The sequence below is a fragment of the Trichosurus vulpecula genome, chromosome 9 (genome assembly GCF_011100635.1).
Source record: "Trichosurus vulpecula isolate mTriVul1 chromosome 9, mTriVul1.pri, whole genome shotgun sequence".
Classification (NCBI taxonomy): Eukaryota; Metazoa; Chordata; class Mammalia; order Diprotodontia; family Phalangeridae; genus Trichosurus; species Trichosurus vulpecula.
Window position 1 is genome coordinate 86940402 of NC_050581.1, and position 23942 is coordinate 86964343.

At 38.6% G+C, this 23942-nt stretch overlaps 2 protein-coding genes across 4 annotated transcripts in view; both read left to right on the top strand.

The window, feature by feature from the left end:
- The window catches only part of KDM4C (lysine demethylase 4C), a 507818-nt gene that overhangs the window by 95858 nt on the left and 388018 nt on the right, over window positions 1–23942 (top strand). For all 3 annotated transcript variants that reach the window (XM_036737952.1, XM_036737951.1, XM_036737950.1), the window contains one exon: window positions 2227–2341. In XM_036737952.1, the coding sequence (XP_036593847.1) occupies window positions 2227–2341 (115 nt within the window). The remainder of the gene's footprint in view (window positions 1–2226; window positions 2342–23942) is intronic.
- LOC118830884 (pancreatic progenitor cell differentiation and proliferation factor-like) lies at window positions 19977–20667 on the top strand. The gene has a single exon (XM_036737954.1). It carries the CDS (start codon window positions 20145–20147, stop codon window positions 20487–20489), a length of 345 nt encoding a protein of 114 aa, XP_036593849.1. The 5' UTR covers window positions 19977–20144; the 3' UTR covers window positions 20490–20667.

The window sequence follows — 23942 nt, forward strand, 5'->3', positions numbered from 1 at the left end:
AAAATGATCTATTTTGCATTTTGTAATGCTCTCTATCTCTTGTTGTGTCATGTATTCTTTGCTTTTCCATAAATCTGATAGGTAAACTATTCCTTGCTCTCCAAAATTGCTTATAGCATCAGCCTTTATTCCTAAATCATGAACCCATTTTGACTTTGTTTTGGTATATGGTGTAAGATACTGGTCTATGCCCAGTTTCTGCCCTACCATTTTCCAATTTTCCCAGCAGTTTTTGTGAAATAGTGACCTCTTAGCCCATAAGCTGGATTCTTTGGGTTTATCAAAGAGTAGATTGCTGTAGTCATTGACTACTGTGTCTTGTGTACCTATTCTTTTCCACTGATCCGCGACTCTGTTTGTGCCAGCTGCCAGTACCAGGTAGTTTTGATGACTGCTGCTTTATAGTACAGTTTAATATCCAATATGACTCGTATCCTCATTTCTCTTCCCAATTTTTCCTCTACTTCTCTAACTTGCTTTTCCAACTCCTTTTTGAGCTCTTCCATGGCCTGAGACCAGTTTATGTTTTTCTTGGAGGCTTTTGTTGTAGGCTCTTTGACTTTGTTGACTTTTTCTGGCTGGATGTTTTGGTCTTCTTTGTCACCAAAGAACTAACTTGACCCTTGAGTTTTTCAACGGGGTATGACTGCTTGTAGAGTTAAGAGAACTATGTTCCAAGCTTGGGGGGATGTGCCAGTTCTGCCACACCAGCACTCCTCCTTTCCCAAGAACCCCCAATCCGGACTGGACTTAGATCTTCAGCAGGCTCTTCACTCCTGCTCTGATCTGCCACTTAATTCCTGCCACCAGGTGGGCCTGGGGCCAGAAGCAACTGCAGCTGTAGTTCTGTAGCTGCCCCACCTCTGCTGCCCCTGGAGGTGGGGTAGCCAAACCATGAACTCCTTCCACTCCCGCAGCTTTTCCCACTAACCTTCTCCGCTGTCTTTGGTGTTTGTGGGTTGAGAAGTCTGGTAACTGCTGCACCTCACTGGTTCAGGGCTCTAGGGCCCGTTTCGCCTGGCTCCTGGTCTGGTTGGTCCACACCGCCCACGCTGGGCTTTGCTCCGCTCCCAGCTCCGTGCAGGATAGACCTCACCCAGAGACCATCCAGGCTGTCCTGGGCTGGAGCCCTGCTTCTCTCTGCTGTTTTGTATGTTCTGCATTTCTAGAATTGGTTCAGAGCCATTTTTTATAGGTTTTTGGAGGGCCTCGGTGGGGAGCTCACGCTAGTCCCTGCTTTCCAGCTGCCATCTTGGCTCCACCTCCCCAGTCTAAGGAGATTCTTGATGGGACTGGGGTGACTAGAAGTCAGACTCCTGGAACCTAGAGAATGGGATCAAGGGTGGGAAGCTCCTGGAAGGCTAGGCTTGTTTTAGATTTGAGCCAAGGGAAAATGAAAGGCTTATGGCCTCAGGCAAAGGCCAGATCCTGTGGGAAGATTAAAGGAGAGTTCAGGGGGGCTCTCAGATTCTAAATCCCTTCATTAAGACCCAGAATGCATTGGAGTGTGCTTGTGCTCCTGGATGTGCATGTGCCACATCCCCTACCCCCTCCTCTCCAAACAAACTGAATGAAAACTGAGAAGCCAAGATGAGGGAGGACTGCATGTGAATACGGAAGGGAAAGAGAATTAGCATTTATATAGGCCCTAAGCATTTTTTACAAATATTATTTCATTTGATCCTCCCAACAACCTTGTGAGGTTGGTGCTGTTATTATAATACCCTTTTAAAAAAAGTTGCAGAAACTTAAGCACATGGAGGTTAAGTGACTTGCCCAAGGTCACACAGCTAGTAAGTGTTTTAGATCACATTTGAACTCAAGTTTTCTGCACTCCAAAACTGAGATTTCTATCTACTGCACCACTAGCTTCGTATTAGTTCATAGTATATAGTTCATTTTGAAAGGAAGTAATAGAAGTTTTCAAAGATAGTTTGAAACCAGTTTGTGGTGAGCTTTGAATGATAAGATTATGAGTGTATTTGGTCGTTAACTGGGATTAAATTAGGTTTTGAGTAGTGGACTGAGATAGAGAACAGTGTAGTAGAAAGATTACCTAAGGAGTAGAAGTGAGAAATAAATGAGTAGAGTAGATGGACTGGATGCAAAAATAACAATTAAGAAGGTGATAGTCTACACTGAAGAGATGTGTCATTTCAAGAAATTTAAATTTATAGGTTTATTTCCCTTAAAAAATCTTTAGACTTCTTTTTATCTTTCTTACAGGTACTGCACCCCAAGATATTTAGACTATGAAGATTTGGAGCGCAAATACTGGAAAAATCTGACATTTGTGGCACCAATTTATGGAGCAGATATCAATGGGAGCATATATGATGAAGTATGTCTGTTCTTGTACATAATGGCTTTTGTGAAAGACCGGTGATGTTGTCTTTTTATTTTGGGCACTTGAGAAAAATGATTTATCTTTCTTTGGTTGATGCACTATCGCTAAATAAGATAGAAGGAAAAAAAATCACTATTAAGAGTTTTGCTGTTGAGCAGCTATATTAAATGGTGACAAACAGAATTAAGCAAATACTAGGTATTATTAAATAATCTTGAATTAATTATCAATTTGACTGCCTTTTAATCAATTATTAAAAATATTTGGTATTCCATGTGCAATAGTTCTTATTACTGTGAAGTATTGACCATTTGCAAGATGAGCTATGTATTTTAGGTAAGAAGTGTCAGTCATGCAGGGGTGTCTGCCATAATCCTGGCTACCCAAAAACCAATTTAAATGTTCATGAGAAATGTTTAACAACATAAGTAAATATACAGTTGAACATAAATAATTTTAATTTGTGGTTTCCTAAGTCAGTATCTGCTGTAGGGATCCTTTTGTATGATTTAGTGGCCTTCTTTCTATTTGAGTTTGACATTATATAGTAGTTGGGCATTTGATGATACATTAGGAGAGATAAAGAGTGACATTTTAGAATGAATGTTTATCATTTTCAGTTACTGGTATTATCAGTTCTGTCCAGTTGAAGCAGTAGGGTGTGTATGTGTGTTCAAAGAAGGCCTCCAAAATGGAGTTGAAAATTATTTCCTGAGCACGCAAACACATCTATTTTGGTTGTAGTTTGGATGAAGGAAGCATAACAACTGTATGGAAGTTACATAGAAAGGAGGAGTAAAAAATTGTGGCTGCTTGCCACAGTTTCTTTGTATATGTGTGTGCAGTGCACTTTTAAAGGAGATCTATGAGCAGAATTTTTTGAGTAGATGCCATTTTGGATCATCTCCTTTTTGCTGCATATAACCAAGAATTAACAAATTTAGGGGCATTTTCAAGTTGTTTGAAATAAAATGCAATGAAAATGTCTCACTATAACAAATGACAATTTTTGGAATGTTAAAGTAAAGCTTTATCCTTTTGGTTTTTGTCTATAAATTATAATACATTGATATTATTTTGAAAGAGTGCTAAATTTAGACTTCATAACTCTGTTGCTAAAATAAAATGAAGACAAACTATTGGTTTTTAAAGATATAGTTTTAAAACACCCTCATTATTTACACATTTTGAAACAAATCGTTTAACATTTTGGTCCTCCAAGATACTGGATTCTTTGGACTCTCCACTGTCACTTGTGTATTATTGTTCCACACCTGTAATCCTGTTGTTCAGAACACTGAGGCTATTGGACGATTGAGTTTAGGACTCCTAAATTGTATTAGGGATAAAGCTAATCTGGTGTCATAAGTCTGTCTGTCTATATGATGAGCCCCTGAGAGGTTGTGGGCCATGAGGCTTCTTGAGGAGGAGTTAATTGATCCAGGTTGGAAAGAGGGCACATTAGAAACTTCATCCTGATGAACAGTAGGATGAGGCCTGTGAGTTGCTACTATACTTTAGCCTTAGAAAGTTTATGAGATGTAGTCCTTGATTCTTTTACCTGTTCCCAAAAGAGAAACATTGACTCTAGCAGTTTTGTTACTGCTATTCAAGGTAATTAAATTACAATACTAGAACGTGACCTATGGTTGTTTGCCCTCTTAAGGTAGGTAGAGTTGCAAAGCTAGAGACTTTTATCTTTAAGAATATCAATTTTGGCAACTTAGTGCAGAGTGGATTTGAGTGGAGAGAGACTTGAAGTAGGAGAGCTACCAGCAGACTGTTGTAATAGCTCAGGAATGAGATGATGAGGGCCTGTACCACCTAGGGTGGTAGTAGTGTCAGAGGAGCAAAAAAGGGTGTGTTTGGGAGATGATGCAAAGGTGAAATACTTTCCTTGGCAATAGATTGGATATAGTGAATGAAAGACTGAAGAGCGACAACTGGATTGTGAGCTTGGGTGACAGGAAGGATGATAGTGCTGGTGTCCTTGACAGTAATAAAGAAGTTAGTAAGAGGGGAAGGGAAGGTTTTTTGGGGAAAGACAATGAGTTCAGCATTGGGCATGTTGAGTTTATTGAGTTGGTGCTTATGGAACATCCATTTTGAGATGCTGGATAGGCAGTTTGCTGGAGGCTCAGTATTAGGCAAGATTGGAAGTTAGGAGAGAGGTTAGGGCTAAATAAATAGGTCTGAGAATCATCTTCATAGCAATGATAAGTGAATCCATGGAAGCTGATAAGATCACAAAGCAAACTAATAAAGAGGGAGACAAGAATAGAGCTTTGGGAACACTCATGGTTAGGGGACATGATTAACAAGACATATTAAGAATCCCCTTTTTTGTAGCAGAATATATGTTTGAGCAAATATTTGGATTTCTGGGGTCTCCCTGGCTCTGTGCTAGTTTTATGATCTGTCTCAAGGCCCTTATCCATTTTCTCCACCTAAACTAGTAATCTGTAGTCTTGTAATAATGTGACTTCTATTTTTCCCTCGTTTGATCATTATTCAAATTTATTACACATTTCTACATTTCATAATGCATAGGTAATATAATGTCTTTATACATCTCTCTTCAGGTTTGTATATTTTTAACAAAGGTGAATACCTTCTTGACACCTGTTACTGCCGTGTTCTCCCTTCTTTTTGATCTGTTTCTCGTGCTGGGCATTTGGCATTTGACTTGGGTCAAGCCGACCAAACTAAATCTGTCACAGGTCTTAAACAAAAATGTGTGAATACTTAAAATACTAAAACTCAGCTTAACTTGATATAAGGCAGCATTTGAAAATGTATAATATAGGTGTGGGTAGCTTCAGAGATTAGTACTGTACATTTGTGAATACCATCACTTTTATTTTGTCAAGATCCCCATGCAGTATGGCTTTATGTTGGATAATAATCACTTAATAAATACTGAAAGGATTAACGGAATGTAATAGGGGAAAGCAGTGACTTTGCAGTTCATCTGGAGTAGCTGGGAAAAAGATGAAAAGATGACTTAGAAGTTTTGAATTTTGTTGCTTTGGGAAGTTGATAACTATTACAGTTTTAGTAATATACAACTTTTAGTGTTAGATAATAACTAATCTCAAGGTAACAGGCCATGCTCTTACCAGAGTATCAAGATAATACTATTATAGTTGCCAAGGTTCCATTTCCTTTATTTATCTACTTAAAAAATTAATTGCTGGCTTGTTTTTACATCATCTTCTCTTCTCAATATCTCTTCCTCCTTCCTCTAGCCAGTAAGCTATGCTTTGTCACAAAGATTATAAAGCAAAAACAAAAAGATCCTACTTGTACTTAAGGCTTTTGAAATAGAAACCTGTAAACAGAACAAGATAAAGGATTATTCTTTTTATTCATACATTCAACTTTGAATTATCTAGGATACCAATAAGTTGCCCTTTGTGCTTCATATATTAGATCATGTGGTTATACTAAATGATTTGCAAGGTAATTTCTAGCTCTAAAATTTTATCATTCATGATTATTATGAAAAGCAAATTTTTTTTCTATAAAATGTACTTTGACCTTTAAAGGAGAATAAGAATTATTTTAATTGGAACAGTCCTGGATTAGATCTAATCCACATTAAGTAGGGTATGGCAATCTTTTAATAGTAAGACTTTTATCCTAATGGGCTTTAATCCATTTAAGGTTTTCCTTCTCTGTAGTTTGGCTAAAATTATTGTGTCCACCAGATGGTGTAGTTGGGTAAGAAATAGTTTCAGTAGCTTTTGTTTCTGTCAGCACTAAATTTAAATACTGTCGGAATCCTGGAGTTTCCAGTTTGCATATATGATCCTAGGAATTCTCTTTATCCTCACATGAGGATTTAGTTAGAAATGAATTACAGAGCTTGTATACTTTGTGTATATAAGAACAAACTTTAAAATGTATATGTAGAACTAAATGTTTTTAGGCTACATTAATTGTACATTCTACAGAACAAAAAAGGTCCTAATTCTTTATGCACATTAAGGATGTATGTTTCACTTGGGGAATCATATTTGAAGGGCAGTCGACAAATTGGAGTTCTTCCAATGAAGGGGTGACCAGGATGGTCAGTCAGTGAGTGAGGATTTATTAAGGGCTTAATACTACGTGCCAAGCATTGTGCTAAACTGTCGTCTTATGAATCTTCCTGCCTTTACTGGGATGAGGAGAGGAAGGGGACTTCCACATGCTGCATATGTCTCTTGCACATCTCCAACCTGATTTCTAACCTATTAAGAGTGTGGAGAGGTGGGCACCTTGTCATTTGCCCTGGCATCTCTTGCCTGGTCTCCAGCCTCCTGTGGAAAGAGGGAATATGTCATTCCTTCTCTTGTTACTGAGAGGTGGGGAGAGGGCATCATTCCATCAAGTTTCTAGCCTTATCTCTTGCTTTGGGGAAGGATAATAGCACTGTTCTTTTTGCTCCAAGTTTTTGCCCTCTTACCTGCACGGCTCAAGGCTCTAAAAGGACTCCATCCTTAAATCATAATACTATTGACTTTGAAAATCTCTCTAAATGTTTCATTTAATGATCTGGTCATTCTGGTCATTCATTTGCACCCCAGTGTTTCTGAACCCCTGTAGGTCATCATGCAGTCCATATTCCCCATTTTCCACTACCCATTTCCTCATTCCTGTTCCTTTCGACACTCCCTTTCCTTCTGGAAGCCCTAACATCCCTTTCACTCTGCTCTCTGAAATGCCTGATCCATAGGCAACAAACTTGTTTTTATCTTAAATCTTTCCTTGCCTACTCCTTTCCTTTTCTGACTCTCCTGTGAAGACACACATAGTCTCCCTGGCCACACTTTCCAGCACTAGCTTCACTTTCATTTATTCCCTTTGACTCAGTAATTAATGTGGGGAGTTGGAATACTTCTTATTCTCCATGGCCACATGCGAGGCCAGGAATTTTCCATCTGTCCTAAAGCAACCACAACTGTCTGTACTAGCACAAGCCATCTTCCAGCTAATGCTGCCAGCCTAATCTTTCAACTGGGAAGTGGTGAAACTCTGGGGTAAAAAACAACCCTCCCTTCATGTCCTTCCCTTTATGATGAACATTTTCTCACCTAGTCATGTTCTTTCCATCCCAGTGACTCTGAACTCCTGTAGATAGTCATTCAAACCCCATTTAATACCTTATACCACTTGATTGCTCATTCACATCTCCCTCAAACCTCCCACCCAAAAGTTTCATCCAAACTCTACCAAGTCCTTCCACTGTACACGCTGAAATGCCTGTTGCATTGGCAACAAACCTCCCTTCATCTTAAATCTTCTCTTTTAGCATTCTTTCCATCTGTTAGCCCTTTACTGAATCCTGGCTTCTCCTTGATGGCACGCCTCCCTGGCCACCCTTTCTGGTATTGGTTGCACCTCCAGTCATTCTTGGTTGGCTGGTTGAGGCAGGGGAGTTGGAATACTTCTTGCTCCCCATCGCTACTTCTAGGTTCTCTCTTACTTCGAGATTCATGCTATTTATCTCTATCACCCAATCAAAATACTGGTCGCTGTTGTCAGCAGACCCTGACGACCCCCCATCAGTCTCTTCTTTGAGTGTGATACCTTGGTTAAAATTTTTCTCTCCTCCTCAACTACTATCTTCATACTGGGGCTCTTCAACATACCACTGATTCTCCATCAAATACTCTAAACACTCAGTTCCTCAACCTGTTCTTCTTCCATGAGCCTCTCTTCCATCCCACCTCATTTAGACACAAAGCTGGTCATACTCATGATCTTGTCGTCACCCACAAATGTTCCACCACCACTATTCAGTAATTCTGAAAACCTCTTATCTTAACGTAATCTGCTGATTTTTCACTTTTCTTGCTGCCTTTTCCCACATAACTGGATTCTTTATCTGCACTGTGACCTCTAGTTTTTTGACCCCTCATTTCTCTCCCAGGACATGTCAACTGCACTAGTCACTCTGTCCTCTTCTCTCCATCTTGACTCCTTGGTGAACCACTTCAACTCTGTGCTGTCCTCCTTTCTTGAATCGTTAGCCCTTTTATCATATCGCCAATTTTGCCTAGCCCAAGCTTCAGCCTTGGATCACTCCTAGCATCTGCTGCCTTTGTTTCCACACACATTCTGCTGAATAAAGGTGGAAAAAATGATTCCACCGTTCTGACTGGGTCCACTACAAATTTGCTATCTTTATATTGATTATTCTCAAATGTGCTTGTCTTACCCTAGCTTCCCACTGCTGCTTCATGGGGTTTCCAAGATTCTCATCTTGGGGCTTCCTAACCAACACATAGCTTTCTCTGAAGTCTTATTTCCCTTGAGTCTTATTTCCTCTGCACACAGACCCTTGCAGGTTACTCCTGTCCCTGGTCCATGTCTGCTGGCAATGGGAGGCTAACCTGGGCTACTGCTGGCTTTGCCCCCCTTCTCCCCCATCCCCCCCAGTTGCCCTTGGGCTTTTGACTGAAGGGCTAGAGCTGAATTGAGGACTTGTGTAGTTCAAGGGTAGAAGATGCAAGTTACTGTTGTTTCTCCTTCATTCTTGTCATGGTTTATCTTTCCTTTCTGCTTCTTCTAGACTTTTATTTTTTGATTCCTGATCCTTATGTAGTCTTTGTATTTGTCATAGAAGTAACATTTCTAAGGTATCTACTTTGGTTTCCCTCATCCAAATGGTTTCTGTTATTGGCTTGTAGAACTTTCCCCCAGATATCCTTTTTCTGTCGTGCCTACCTTAGAAATACCTGTTCATGCAAGTAGTAGAGAGGATATTACCTCCAGTGTACCAGTGTAGAAATTTTCTTCTGTCCTTAATTATGTAGTTCTCTATTAATTTTTGCCCTCTCCATGGTTTTAGTTTTTTCTGATTCCCCTTCTCCTGAGGCAGGATAAATGATCACTTTAAATACCAAATGCCTACAGATTATAACCTTTATAAGGTCCTTGTACCTTTGTAGAATATATCTCTTTCTCTGTGAGGATTCTTCAGCAATAGCCTCTCTTACCACTAAAACAAGATTTCCCCCTTGTTTCAATCTTTCTTTTTTTCTCCATGCATTTTTCTGTAGTTACTGTACTTTCTGAGAGTTTTCCAGTTATTTTTCTGCATGGTAAACCTCAGACTTAATTAGGTTATATCATTTATCTCCCTCTCTGTCTTCTTTTGTCCTTCCACATTCTGTAGTCCAATGAAAAATTATGATTTACCTATTGTCTCGTTATTGTCTAAGTCTGACTTGGGTGTAGACTTTTGACCAAGTCCAAGTTTTACAAAACAAATCCTTTTATTAAGGGGATTTGTTCTGTGAAGTTTGGATTCAGTCCAAGGGCCACACATAAAGGACCTAGAGAGCCACATGTGGCCTTGAAGCCTTAGGCCCCTCACCCCTGGAAGAGTTTTTATTTATGTTGTGTCAGGTCTGTTTCTCCATCCTTGTCTCCTTTTTTACTTTTAGAAAGAAGTCTCTTAATGGCCTCTCTGTTATTGTTATTTTGTTATTGTTGTCCTTGCTTGCTTATTTGTTTTCTCTTCTTGTGTTTTTATAGTCTAGGGAGTTTGAAAAATCAGTAATTTCTTTTGGTCTGGTTTGATGGTGAGAGATAATGAATTCAGTATTATGTATGTTGCCTTTAAGATGTCTTTTTTATGTGTGGAACCAAGATGGCAGAGCTGAGGCAGCAACTCAGCTGAACTCTCCAGACATTCTCCTCCAAACAAAAAATAATGCCTCAAATCAAATTTTGGAATGACAAAGCCAGCAAAATGTCAGGGTGAGATATTTTTCAAGCTTAATACATTTGGGAAGTCAGCAGGAAAGGTCTGGGTCACCCAGGTGGAGAGTAGGCCAGAGTGAACAGAGCAGCAGGACCTTTGGTGGGCCTTGGGGGCTGTTGCCACAGAGGCAGCAGTAGAAGCATTTTCAGGAGCTCTCAGCCTAGAGATGGTAAGGGAGCCAAATAACTGGTCAAAAAGCGATTACAGGGGCCCCCTTTGCTGGCACTGGGTATAGTTAGGAGAAATTGGCAACTTTATTAACAATCAGAGTTCTGAGTTTTAGTTCCAGGGTGGCTGTAGAAGGGCAGGGTACTTGGTTACAGTTCCTTTGCCATGAGGGGCACTAGTGCTTATAGCTACATGGGATTGGGGAGTGGGTGTAGGGGGCTTCCTAGGAAAAGACCAGAATGTAGACCAGGAGAGCAGTGACCATGCCTTTCCCCCAGTCATACCACCTTGGAAGTACTGAGAAATAGTTTTGAAAATAGCACCATCAAAAAGCCTGAAGATTGGGATAGTGCCTCCTTACCCCAAGGTGGGCAAAGCCTAACTTTAACATAAAATTCAAAGTCAAGAAATAGGCTAGAAAAATGAGCAAAGAACAACATAAAAAGAACTTGAATGGAAAAAGCTAGTATGTTGGCAGGGAAGACAAAGACATAAACTCAGAAGAGAACTATCTGAAAACATACAAGCAAAGCTTCAAAGAAAAATGCTAATTGGACCCAAGAATTCCTGGAAGAGTTAAAGAAAGAGATAAGCATGGTAGAGGAGAAGAAATGAGAGTGATGCAAGAAAACTATGAAAAGAGAATAAACAGCCTGGCAAAAGAGGTACAAAAACATACCGAAGAAAAGAACACCTTAAAAAACAAAAGTGGCACAAAAATTCACTGAAGAAAAGAACTCAAAAATTAGAATTAGGCAAATGGAAGCCAATGACTCCATGAGACATTAAGAAACAATAAAACAAAGTCAAAAGAATGAAAAAATAGGGAAAAAAAATGTGAACTGTCTCATTGGAAAAAGAGCTGACTTGGCAAATAGATCAAGGAGAGTTAATTTAAGAATTATTGGACTACTTGAAAGCCATGATCAAGAAAAGAGCCTAGACATCATATTTTAAGAAATTATTAAGGAAAACTGTTCCAATATTTTAGATGCAAAGGGTAAAACAGAAATTGAAGGAATCGACCGCTCACCTCCTAAGAGAGATCCCAACAGGAAAACTCCCAGGAATATTTTAGCCAAATTCCAGAGCTGCCGGGTCAAGGAGAAAGTATTCCATACAGTCAGAAAGAAACCATTCAGAAACCCTGGAGTCACAGTGAGGATCACACAAAATTTAGAAGCTTCTGTATTAAAGGAGTAGAGGGCTTGGAATATGATTATTCAGAAGGCAAAGGAGCTAGGATTACAATCAAGAATAATCTACCTAACAAGTCATTCCCCCATTGATAAGTGGTCAAAGGATGTGATCAGGCAGTTTTCAGATGAAGAAATTGACCTATCTATAGTCATATAAAAAAATGCTCTCAAACAGTAGTGAGGAGAGAAATGCAAATCAAAACAACTCTGAGTTACCACATCACACCTATCAGATTGGCTAACATGACAAAACAGGAAAATTATCAATGCTGGAGAAAATCTGGGAAAATTGGAACACTAATGCAATTTTGGTGGAGTTGTGAACTGATCCAACCATTCTGGAGAACAATTTGGAACTATGCCCAAAGGGCTATAAAATTGTGCCTACCCTTTGACCCTGCAATACCACTACTAGGTCTGTGTCCCAAAGAGATCATAAAAATGGGAAAAGGACCCACATGTACAAAAATATTGATAGCAGCTCTTTTTGTGATGGCCAAGAATTGGAAATTGAGGGGATGCCCATCAGTTAGGGAATGGTTGTACAAGTTGTGGTATATGAATGTAATAGAATACTATTGTGCTGTAAGAAATGATGAGCAGGCTGACTTCAGAAAAACCTGGAAAGACTTATATGAACTGATGCCGAGTGAGGGGGACAGAACCAGGAGAACATTGTACATAGTAACAGCCACAATGTGCAATGACTATCTTTGTTAGACTTATGTCTTCTTAGAAATGCAAGGATCTAAGACAACTCCAAAAGACTTATGATGGAAAGTGCTGTGTACATCAGAAAAAGAACTATGGAGTCTGAATGCAGACTGAAGCATATTATTTGTTCTCTCTTTTTTTTTTCCTTTTTTGGTTTTTCTTCTTTTTTGTGGTTTTTCCCATTGTTTCTAATTCTTCTTTACAGCATGACTAATGTGAAAATAGGTTAAATATGAATAAATAAAAAAGTTATCAAATTACATGCCATCTTGGTGGTGTGTGGAGGGGAGAGATGAGTAGAAAATTTGGAACTCAAAATCTTATGGAAGTGAATGTTGAAAACTAAAAATAAGTAAATTAATTTTTAAAAAAATAATTATTTACCTAATACAACACATAGCTGCCCAAATCTGCATTTAGTAATAATAACTGTGAATCTGAATGGGATGAATTCACCAATCAAATGGAAGTGGATTGCAGAATGGATTAGAAACTAGAAATTAATAATATATGGTTTATGTATTATATGAGACACACTTGAAACAGAGAGACATACACAGAATTAAAATAAGAGACTAGAATAGAATTGAATATGCTTCAGCTAACCTAAAAAAAGGTAGGGATAGCAATCATGATCTCAGATCAAAAGCAAAAATAGACCTAATTAAGAGGAATAATCAAGGAAATTATAGTTTACTTAAAGGTACCATAGACAATGAAGTAGCAAGTTACTCTGATAAAGGCCTCATTTCTCAAATACATACTGATTGTAGAACTGAGTCAAATTTATAAAAATAGAAGTCATTCCTCAGTTGTTAAATGGTAAAGGGATATGAATAGACAGTTTTCAGAAGAAGAAATAAAATCTTATCATTGTTGATTAGAGAAAGGCAAATTAAGACAACTACCTGATACCTCTTAGAAATGACAAATACTGGAATGGATGAGGGATAATAGCTATTCTAATGAACTGTTTATGGATTGTAAACTGGTCCAACCATTCTGGAGAATTTGGTACTATACCCAAAGGTCTATGAAATTGTGCATACTTGGGGCAGCTCGGTGGTGCACTGAGTAGAGCCCTGGCCCTGGAGTCAGGAGGACCTGAGTTTAAATTCAGCCTCAGAAACTTGACACACTTACTAGCTGTGTGACCTTGGGCAAGTCACTTAACTTCAATTGCCCTGCCTTCTCCCCTGCAAAAAAAAAGAAAAGAAAAGAAATTGTGCATACTCCTTGACTCACCAATACCACCACTTGGTCTGTACCCCCAAGATATCAAAGAAAAAGGATAAGGACCCATATGTACAAAAATATTTATAGCTGCTCTTTTTGTGGTAGCCGAGAATTGGAAATTTGAGGAGATGCTCTTCAATTGGGGAGTGGCTGAACAAATTGTAGATTATGATTTCAATGGAGTATATTTGTGGGAAATGATGGTGGTTTCAGTAAAACATGTGTACACCTATATGAACAAAGTGAAGTGAGCAGAACCAGGAGATCATTGTATCCCATTACACCAATATTGTAATGATGTTTAAATGTGAAAGACTTAGCAACTCTGATCAATCCAATGATCCAAGCCATTTCCAGAGGACTCATGATGAAAAAATACTATCCATCTCAAGAGAAAGAAAGAACTGATGAACTCTGAGTGCAAATCAAAGTATAATTTTCTCATTTTTTCTTCGGTGATATGGGTAATATGGAAATATGCATGACTTCACATGTATAATTTCCATCGTATTGCTTGCCTTCTTAGATGGGGGAGGGAGAGAGGGCAGGGAAAGAATTTGAAACTCAGAATGAAGAAAATGCTAATAGTAAATAAATTTTTAAAAAGATGTCTGTTGAACACTCAGTTTGAGATGTCTAATGAGCAAAACTGGAGATCAGGTTAGGGTTGGATAAGTTGATGAGAATATTCACCATGAATATGATAATTGAGTAATTGGTTGTTGATGAGGCCAGCATATGGAATAGTAGACAAGGAGAAGTGATAAGGGTTCAAAATAGAGCCCTATAGGGCACCCATGGTTAGTTGGAGTGAGTTGGATGAAGATCTAGCAAAGGAGATTTAGGAGTGGTTAGATAGGTAGGAGAACCAGGAGACTGGTGTTTTGAAGAGTGAAGATGGTATCAAGAAAAGGATTGTGAACAGTGTCAAAGGCTGCCTGAGAGGTTGACAATAATGAGGATAAAAAAAGGCCATTGGTTTTGGCATATAAATCATTGGTAGCTTTGGAGGTAGCAGTTTCAGTGAATGATGAGGTGAAGTGGTAGGTACTAAGGTTAAGAAGAGAGAGAGTAGAGGCACCTATTGATGATACCTTCCTCAAGGATTTTAGCCACAAAAGGCAGGAAGCATATGATAGTGGCACTATTGCGTTGGGAGGAAATTATGGCAGTTATGTTCTATTCTAAGTCCTCAAGTTAACTTGTAGGGCACTGGCATTGTGATGTTTGCCGGGTGAGGGAGTGCTCAACCTGTGAGTTAGGGGTTGAGGATTAATTTCTGCTGTTAGTTCATTGATTTGTTACTTTGTTAAGGTTCTTGATGTTTAGACCATGGAGTCAGCTGAAAATGCTTTATCTGTTGTTCATAGCTCTTTTATTTTGGAGAGGTTTGAGAAGTCATGATGATTGAAAATAATGTCTATTTCTCCATGTTGTTTGTTATATGACCTCTAGAAGTCTATTGTAGTTTCTCGTTGGATTTTTTTTTTATCATCATTTAGCCTGTTGGGAACTTGAGGGTTTTGTTAGGAGTTGATATTGGGAGCTGAGTGGTTTGCCTCCTTTGTAGGTAGCTACCTTGGCTGGAATAGGGGTGGTTTTTTTGTTTTTGTTTGTTTGTTTGTTTGTTTTGCAAGTCAGTCTGGGTTAAGTGACTTGCCCAGGATCACCAAGCTAGTCAGTGTCAAGTGTCAGGCTGGATTTGAACTCAGGTCCTCTTGACTCCAGGGCTAGTGCTCTATCCACTGTACCATGTAGCTGCCCCTGTAATAGAATTTTGATATGTTCAGAAGTATATAGCTGGACTTTTGGTGCTAAGATGGTGGAGTGAGGAAGGAACCTTCTGAAGACCTCCCAAATTCCCCCCAAACAACTAGGAAACCACCTTAATTGATCTATGAGCAGGGAAGCAGCTTTTCACCTAGTAGGAAATGTCTCTCTCACTGGCGTGGTAGGTTAGTGAGGTCTAGAGCAGCAGCAGCTGCAGCTGCAGCTGCCAGCCTCACAGCAGGGGGCCTCTGCAGCAGTTCTCCAACAAGGCTCTGCCCTCCTGCAAGCCAACACGCTCCTAGGCAAGTGAGCAGTCTTTGCAGCTGCAGCAAGCCTCCACTGCCAGCACAAGCCAACAGCAAAGCCTTGATTCAATGGCTGACAAGTAGTGAAGGCCTGCCCTGGGCTGTGTTCCAGAGAGATTTAATAAAGGGAAAAAGGACCTATTTGCTAAAAAATATTTATGGCAGCTCTTTTTGTGGTGTTTAAGAATTGGAAATTGAAAGGATACTCATCAGCTGGGGAACGGCTAAACAAGCTGTGGTATTTATGATTGTAATGGAACAATATTGTGCTATAAGAAATGACAGAAAGATTTCAGAAAAACCTGGAAAGACTTACATGAACTGATTCATAGTGAAGTGAACAGAAACCAGGAGAACATTGTACACAGTAGCAGCAATATCGTACGATGATGAACTGTGACTGACTTAGCTATTCTCAGCAATACATTGATCCAAGACAATCCCAAAGCACTAATGATAAAGCATACTATCTGCCTTCAAAGAAAGAACGGATTCTGATTACATACAGACTGAAGCATGTTATCTTTCACTTTCTTTCATTTTGTTCTTTTGTTCTAGTCTTCTTGTACAAAATCATTAGTTTGGAAATATTTTACATGATTGTACATGTATAACCTATAACTGATTGCTTACTGCCCCAGAGACGGGGGGAGGAGAAAGAGGGATGGAATTTGGAACTCAAAACTTCAATTAAAAATGTTAAAAATTGAAAAAAAAAAGTCCAGCTGAGGTGCTGCAAACACATCCTGTTAACTGAACCATGTAATTTTGTAGCTTTCTACATTGTGATTTATATTTAGCACCAAATTTTTTTTTCTCAGTTAAAAGGAATATCTCTTAGAATATTTGGTAGTTAAACCACTGAATCCTTTATTAACATAATGTTCTGCACTGATTCAATGATATATGAAAACACCACAAACCCTCAATATTAGAAATGTTGAAATTGTAGAAGATGTTTGGTGCCTGATTCTGCATATGGGTTTTTCAAAATTTAATTTTATTACTTTTTGTTACATTTTAAATTCTGATCTGTCTCCTTTCCTCTCCACCTCACAGTAAATAGAGAAGGCCACCATTTGACACATATCTGATGTATCTTCTATGTAGAGATATACATAAATATAGATTTACATATCTGTATATCTATATAAAACCATACCATGCGTACTTCTACTTATTGTCCATTGCGGTTGGTTTGAATGTTTATAATACTCAGAATAATATTGCTGTACTCTATGCAACCTTCTCTTGGTTCTGCTCATTTCACTCTTCATTATTTCATGCAAGTCCTTCCATGTTTTTCTAAAACCAATTAGCTCATCATTTCTTACAGCACAGTAGTATTCCATCACAATCATATACCACGACTTAAGTCATTCTCCACTTGATAGGCATGCCCTCAATTTCCAGTTCTTTGCCACCACAAAGAGAGTAAGAGACTAAAAAAAAAAGAATCTGTAATTATTTTAAGTAAAATTTAAGTTAAAAAATTAAGTTAATTTCTCTGAAAATCCTGCATTTTCAATCGTTTTTTCTTAGCCTTTTAGAGTTTACAATGTAATTTAACAGAATATTTGTTTGGAGGAACTCCTAAGTAAATAGGAGAAGAGTATCACATAGCCCTGCTGTTTTTACATCCTGTACCACCATTTTGCTGTCACTGACATCCCATCTTGGATTTGGATAGGTTAGAAGTTACTCTCACTAGATTTTGTGGAAAGAGCCTTACAGGAAAATGCTTCTTGGGTGACCCATTATGAGACTGAGCTGGCTGCTCTGGGCACCCTCCTTAAGTGAAGGATTTGGGAGGATCTCTCTCTACTGTGCATCTTTCACCTTTACCAACCAGAGGAAGGAAAGACATCTTTCAAGATGATGATATTCCAGAAAGGCATGATGAAGTTCAGGAGTGTAGATGAGTGGAAAATAATTCAATTTAGAATGCGTATGTAAAAATATGTTGGATTAAATATCAACTACATGCTTTTAAGATTTAAAAAAAAAGACTGTAGCATACTATTATCCTTAAGTGTGGGTGACTCTACATAATACAGATACCTTCTCCTTTTCGAAATGAAAGGTCATAGTGTAATTTTCCTTGATTGTGACTCCTCCAAATCCAGTGTTGGCACCTACAATTTTCATAGGTGATCCATTCATCTTAGATTTGACTGCACAGTTTTCCTACTTTTTTTCGCAACCCATTTTCACCTTTAATGCTGCCTAGCTTTAAGATGAATATGTCTTTTCTTTGACAGTGTTTGTTACTAGAGATTACTTTTGTTTTTAAATTTCATTTGTTAGATTAGTATTTAGAATTTACAAAGGAGAGGTAATGAGAAAGTACTAGCAGTAAAGTGGAAGATACAATATATCAAAATGCTATACACAAAGGAATAAGATGGAATGTAAGTGTCAGATATTTCTATATAAAGGATGAACAAAAAAAGATATTATACTTGTAATAAACTTTGAAGTAGTAAAATGAATTTCTTATGTTCTTTCTTTGAAGTAAACAAATCATCAGCCTTTAAAGATGATCTCGATAAGAGTTCTTATTTGTTGAAAACTATAGTTTCCTTTGTGTCTCTGAGAAAAGCAAGACTCACTGTACAAATGTGCAACTGATTGAAATCTTGAATATGTTAAGGAGCTAGTATGGTTTTGCTTTTCCATTTCCATGGTACTTAGGCTTTATATGTGAAACTTACGCAAAGGCTAGTAACAACCATCTGAACTAGTGGCATCAGTTAATGTAAACTTTGAAGCATTGACAAATTAGTGAAGATTTGCCAAATTAGGGAAGGTTGGATAAATGACCTTTCATTTAACCTGCTTCACTGTAGCTCAGAAAGGAAATAACTTTGCTGTGCCATGGTAAAGGCCACAGATAATTAGGTGGATAGAAATGTCTGAAAATCATGAGAAATGAGCTTTGCTGACATTCTCATACCACAAAATCAAACTAAGAAAAGGTTAATTTAGCCTTAAAATACATTTGTTTTTAATACAGAAAAGTAATGTTCTAATATGTACTCATGTCATATGAAAATATTGAGTAATTTAAAAAATTTTAGTAGGTTTAACATAGAAAGGATAATGTACAGGGTTTTTTTTGTCCGTTTAATTTTTAAAATTTATGTTTTTAAATTATATTTTATTTAAAATTTATTCTGAATTTAATGAACTGATTTTCAAATGCAAAGTAGAATGGAAAATTATTATATGTGAAAATGTAAATGTCTATGTATAGATTGCTTTTTAAAAACAAAGTATAGGGGGGTAGAGCCAAGATGGTAGCTGGAAAGCAGGGACTTAGTTAAGCTTTCCCCCAAATCCCTCCAAATACCTGTAAAAAAAATTACTCTGAACAAATTCTAGAGCTGCGGAACCCACAAAATAGCAGAGGGAAACAGATCTCCAGCCCAGGAGAACCTGGATAGTCGCCAGGAAGGGTCTATCACATGGGCTGTGCCGGGACAGACCAAACCCAGAGTCAGCCAGCTGGAAGAGGCCTTGGGGCCATGAAACAGTGAGCTGTGGCAGTTACCAGACTTCTCAACCCACAAAGGCCAAAGAGCAGGTTAGGGGAAAACTTCAGGATCCTGTTCAGAGTGGTCTGCCTACCAGCTCTGGGGGTGGAGGAGGTGGAGCAGCAGGAAACTCCTGAGGCTGCTTCCAGAGTGCCAGCGTCAGCAGCTTCCTGAATCCCTGGCTCACACAGTGGGAGGAATCTAGCAGCAGATCAGAGTGGGAGTGCAAGGAGGACTTTGTAGGCAAACTCTCTTGCTGTGACCTGCTTGGATCTGTATTGTGATCCTGGTTGGCAGTTCTTGGGGGAGGAGGAGCGCTGCAGTGATAGAGCCTGGGGTGAAAGTGCAGTAGAAGCAGCTCTGAAAACAGCAATGCTTGGACTCTAAAGCTTGGGACAAAGTACTCTCTACTCTGCAAGCATATTCTGACAAAAAGCTCAAGGGTGAAGTAGTTGGCTGGGAACATGAACAGGCAGTGAAAATGAAATCAGACTCAAACGCAGACTCAAACTCTAGATTCCTTTCGTGGTGACAAAGAAGATCAAAACATACAGCCAGAAGAAGTCAACAAAGTCAAAGAGCCTACATCAGAAGCCTCCAAGAAAAATATGAATTGATCTCAGGTGATGGAAGAGCTCAAAAAGGATTGGGAAAAGCAAGTAAGAGAAGGAGAGGAAAAATTGGGAAGAGAAATGAGAGTGAGGCAAGAAAACCATGAAAAATAAGTCAACAACTTGCTAAAAGAGACCCCCAAAACTACTAGAGAAAATAACACCTTAAAGAGCAGAGTAACTCAAATGGCAAAAGAGCTCCAAAAAGCTAATGAGGAGAAGAATGCCTTGAAAGGCAGAATTAGCTAAATGGAAAAGGAGGTCCAAAAGACCACTGAAGAAAATACCACCTTAAAAATTAGATTGGAGAAACCCAAAGAACTCTCGCGTTTTCGTTGCCGTGGAGTATCCTCCCGTAATCTCCTTTACAAATGGGCTCTGTGGCCTAGCGCCCCCTTCCCCCCGAACCAGGTCACCCGTGATCGTCCGCCGCAGCCCACTGCCTGACAGGGGCTGCTCGGGAGCCGCCACTAAGATTTACATCATCATAAGAACAAGCAACATGGCAGCAATCCCGTCCAGCGGTTCACTTGTAGCAACCCATGACTACTTCCGAAGGCGTCTGGGTTCCACTTCCAGCAACAGCTCCTGTGGAAGTGCTGAGTACTCTGGGGAAGTGATCCCCCACCATCCTGGTCTTCCCAAATCAGACCCAGGCCACTGGTGGGCAAGCTTCTTCTTTGGGAAGTTGAGTCATCCGTTCATGACAACTGTATTGGAATCCCCAGAGCACTCAGGAACTTTCCAGGTTGCTCATGGCACGATCACCTGTGACCTGGCTCAGGAGGCCATGAGGAAGCGGCATGGTAGCGAGCCCAGCAAGACCAACACTGGGCCTTCTGCATGAGCAGCAGCACCCTCCTTGCTGCTCCCTCGCTTCTGAAGTGTGCTAGGCATCAGAGCCCATTTCCCCCTCCCCTCCCCCCCTTCCCTCTCCCACCTATTCCCTTAGAATAGATAGGCTGCTTAAGTGTAGAAGTAGTTGTGTTGTGTGTGTGGTTTTTTTTAAAAAAAGGAAAACAAAAGCAAAACACAAAAAAATGAGTAAAAGAAGCCACACTGTTATTATTTGTTTTTTTTTTTTTACGATCTGAATCACCTATGTGCTTTTCAGCAACCTCAGTAACTTGTTCACTTTGTACTCAACAGAAACTAATAAACTTTGAGCAGCCTTTTAAAAAACAAATTAGATTGGAGCAAGTGGAAGCTAGTGACTTTATGAGAAATCAAGATATTATCAAACAGAACCAAAGGAATGAAAAAAATGGAAGACAGTGTGAAATATCTCATTGGAAAAATCACTGACCTGGAAAACAGATCAAGGAGAGATAATTTAAAAATTATTGGACTGTCTGAAATCCATGATCAAAAAAAGAGCCTAGATATCATCTTTCAAGAAATTATCAAGGAGAACTGCCCTGCTATCCTAAAACCAGAGGGTAAAATAGAAATTGAAAGAATCAACCAACCACCTCTTGAAAAAAATCCCAAAAAGAAAACTCCTAGGAATATTGTCACCAAATTCCAGAGTTTCCAGGTCAAGGAGAAAATACTGCAAGCAGCCAGAAAGAAACAATTTGAATATTGTAGAAACACAATCAGAATAACACAAGATCTAGCAGCTTCTACATTAAGGGACTGAAGGGCTTGGAATATGATATTCCGGAGGTCAATGGAGCCAGGAGTAAAACCAAGAATCACCTACCCAGCAAAATTGAGTATAATGCTCCAAGGCAAAATAATATAGAGGACTTTCAAGCTTTCCCAATGAAAAGACCAGAGCTGAATAGAAAATCTGACTTTCAAATACAAGAATCAAGAGAAGCATGAAAAGGTAAACAAGAAAGAGAATTCATAAGGGACTTACTATAGTTGAACTGTTATGTTTACATTCCTACATGGAAAGATGATGTGTGTAATTCATGAGACCTTTCTCAGTATTAGGGGAGTTGAAGGGAATATAGATGGAGGGCACAGGATGAGTTGAATATGAAGGGATGATATCTAAAAAAATGAAATTAAGAGGTGAGAGAGGAATATATTGAGAGAAGGAGAAAGGGAGAGATAGAATGGGGTAAATTATCTCACATAAAAGTGGCAAGAAAAGGCGGTTGTGTTGGAAGGGAAGAGGGGGCAGGTGAGGGGACATGAGTGAGTCTTATTTTCATCTGATTCAACATGCGGAGAGAATAACATACACACTCAATTGGGTATCTTACTCCACAGGAAAGTAAAGAGAAGGGGATAAAAAAAGGGGGGATGATAGAAGGGAGGGGAGATGGGGTAGGTGGTAATCAAAAGCAAACACATTTGCAAAAGGACAGGGTCAAGGGAGAAAATTGAATGAATGTGGACAGGATAAGGTGGAAGGAAATATAGTCTTTCACATCATGAGCATTGTGGAAGTGTTTTACATAATGATACATGTGTGATCTATGTTGAATTGCTTGTCTTCCTAGGGTGGGTGGGTGGGTGGGAAGGTTAGAGGGCAAAGAATTTGGAATTCAAAGTTTTAAAAGCAGATGCTTACAAAAAAAAGTTTTGTTTTTGTTTTTTTTTTTTTGCACACAGCTGGGAAGCAAGATATGTAGGGAATGGGGCATAGAAATCTATCCTGCCCTACAAGAAAGTAAGGGGAAAGGGGATGGTGGGGGGGGGGAGTGGGGTGAAAGAAGGGAGGGCTGACTGGGGAATGAGGCAATCAGAATATATGCCATCTTGGCATGGGGGGAGGGTAGAAATGGGGAGAAAATTTGAAACTCAAAATCTTGTATAAATCTGTGTTGAAAACTAAAATATTAAATAAAGGTGATAAAAAAATAAAGTATAAATTCAGTTTTACTTTCATAGCTGTCCAGCTTTCCTTCCTTCCTTTCTTCCTACCTACCTAGTCTAGGCATGAAGTAGCACCCTTAGAGTTGTTTCACTTTGCATTTTTGTCATTGCTAGTGATTTATATTCTTTTGTATATGTTTATTGACTGCTTTTTTCCTATCTGAGAACTGACTTTTATTATATCCATTGATTGTTATTTGGAAAATGGCTTATTACTATATACTTGAAGCAGTTTCCTATATAAATTAGATATCAGAACTTTATTAGAGAAACTTGTTGCAAAGATTTTTTTCCTACTTGTTTTCCTTCTGATTTTAACCGCATTGATTTTATTTTTGTAAAAGCTTTTCCATTATATATAAGCAAAATTGTTCATTTTATCTCCTATGCTCTCCTTGGTTCCTTATTTGGTCAAGATTAAGGTTGCAAATGGTAATTTCTTCTTCTCTCCTTTTGTTTGTTTATGATGAGACCTTTTATATCTCAGTCGTATATGTATTTAGAGCTTATCATGGCATGTAGTGCATTATATTAATGTAAATCTAATATCTGTCAGCCTTTCTCATTTTCATAGCAGTTTTTGTCAGATAGTGAGTCCTTACCTCAATAGTCGAAGTCATTGGGTTTATTGAGCAATATAGTACTGTGTTTCCTTCTGGATCTTGCTTACCTAATCTGCCCCACTAATGAACTTGTCTATTTTTTAACAAGATCAGAATGATTATTACTTTGTCCTACAGTTTGAAGTATGGCATATGTAGGCTCCTTTCTTTCCCACCTTTCCTTTATTCCTTTTGGATTCTTGTTCTTTCAGATGAATTTTGTTATTTCTTTCTAGCTGTCTAACATAGCCTTTTGGAAGCTTGGTATGGTATTTTAATTTATTATTGTCATTTTTTTTTATCATGTTGACACTCACTATCCATAAGTAATTTATATCTGCACTTATTTAAGTGTGTTTCCATATGGTATTTTGTAAATTGTATTTACAAAATTTCTGTGTGTGTCTTGTTAGGTGAATTCCTAATTATTTAATACATTCTTCAGTTATTTTGAATGGAAATTCTCTTCCTATTTCTACCTGCTATTTTTTTTGTTGGTTTTATATATAGAAAGACTGATGTTTTAATGTAGGCTTATTTTTATATCTTGCTACTTTGCTCAAATCATTGTTTCAGTTAATTTTTTTTAGTTTTATATGTAGGATTTTCTAAGTAGATCATCAGTAGTGGAATGGAAGAAGTGATAATTTTCTTTCCTTTTGTCTGTGCTTATTCCCTCTGGTTCCTGTTCCTGTTTTATTGCTATAGTCATCATAACTGGATTTATATCAAGTAACAATAGTGATAATGGACATCCTTGCTTTACTTTTAATCCATAGAAAAGGCATCTAGTGTTTCTCCATTTTGTATAAGGTTTCCCCTTGGAGTTTATGGTGGTAGGGGACAGAACAAGCATTTATTAA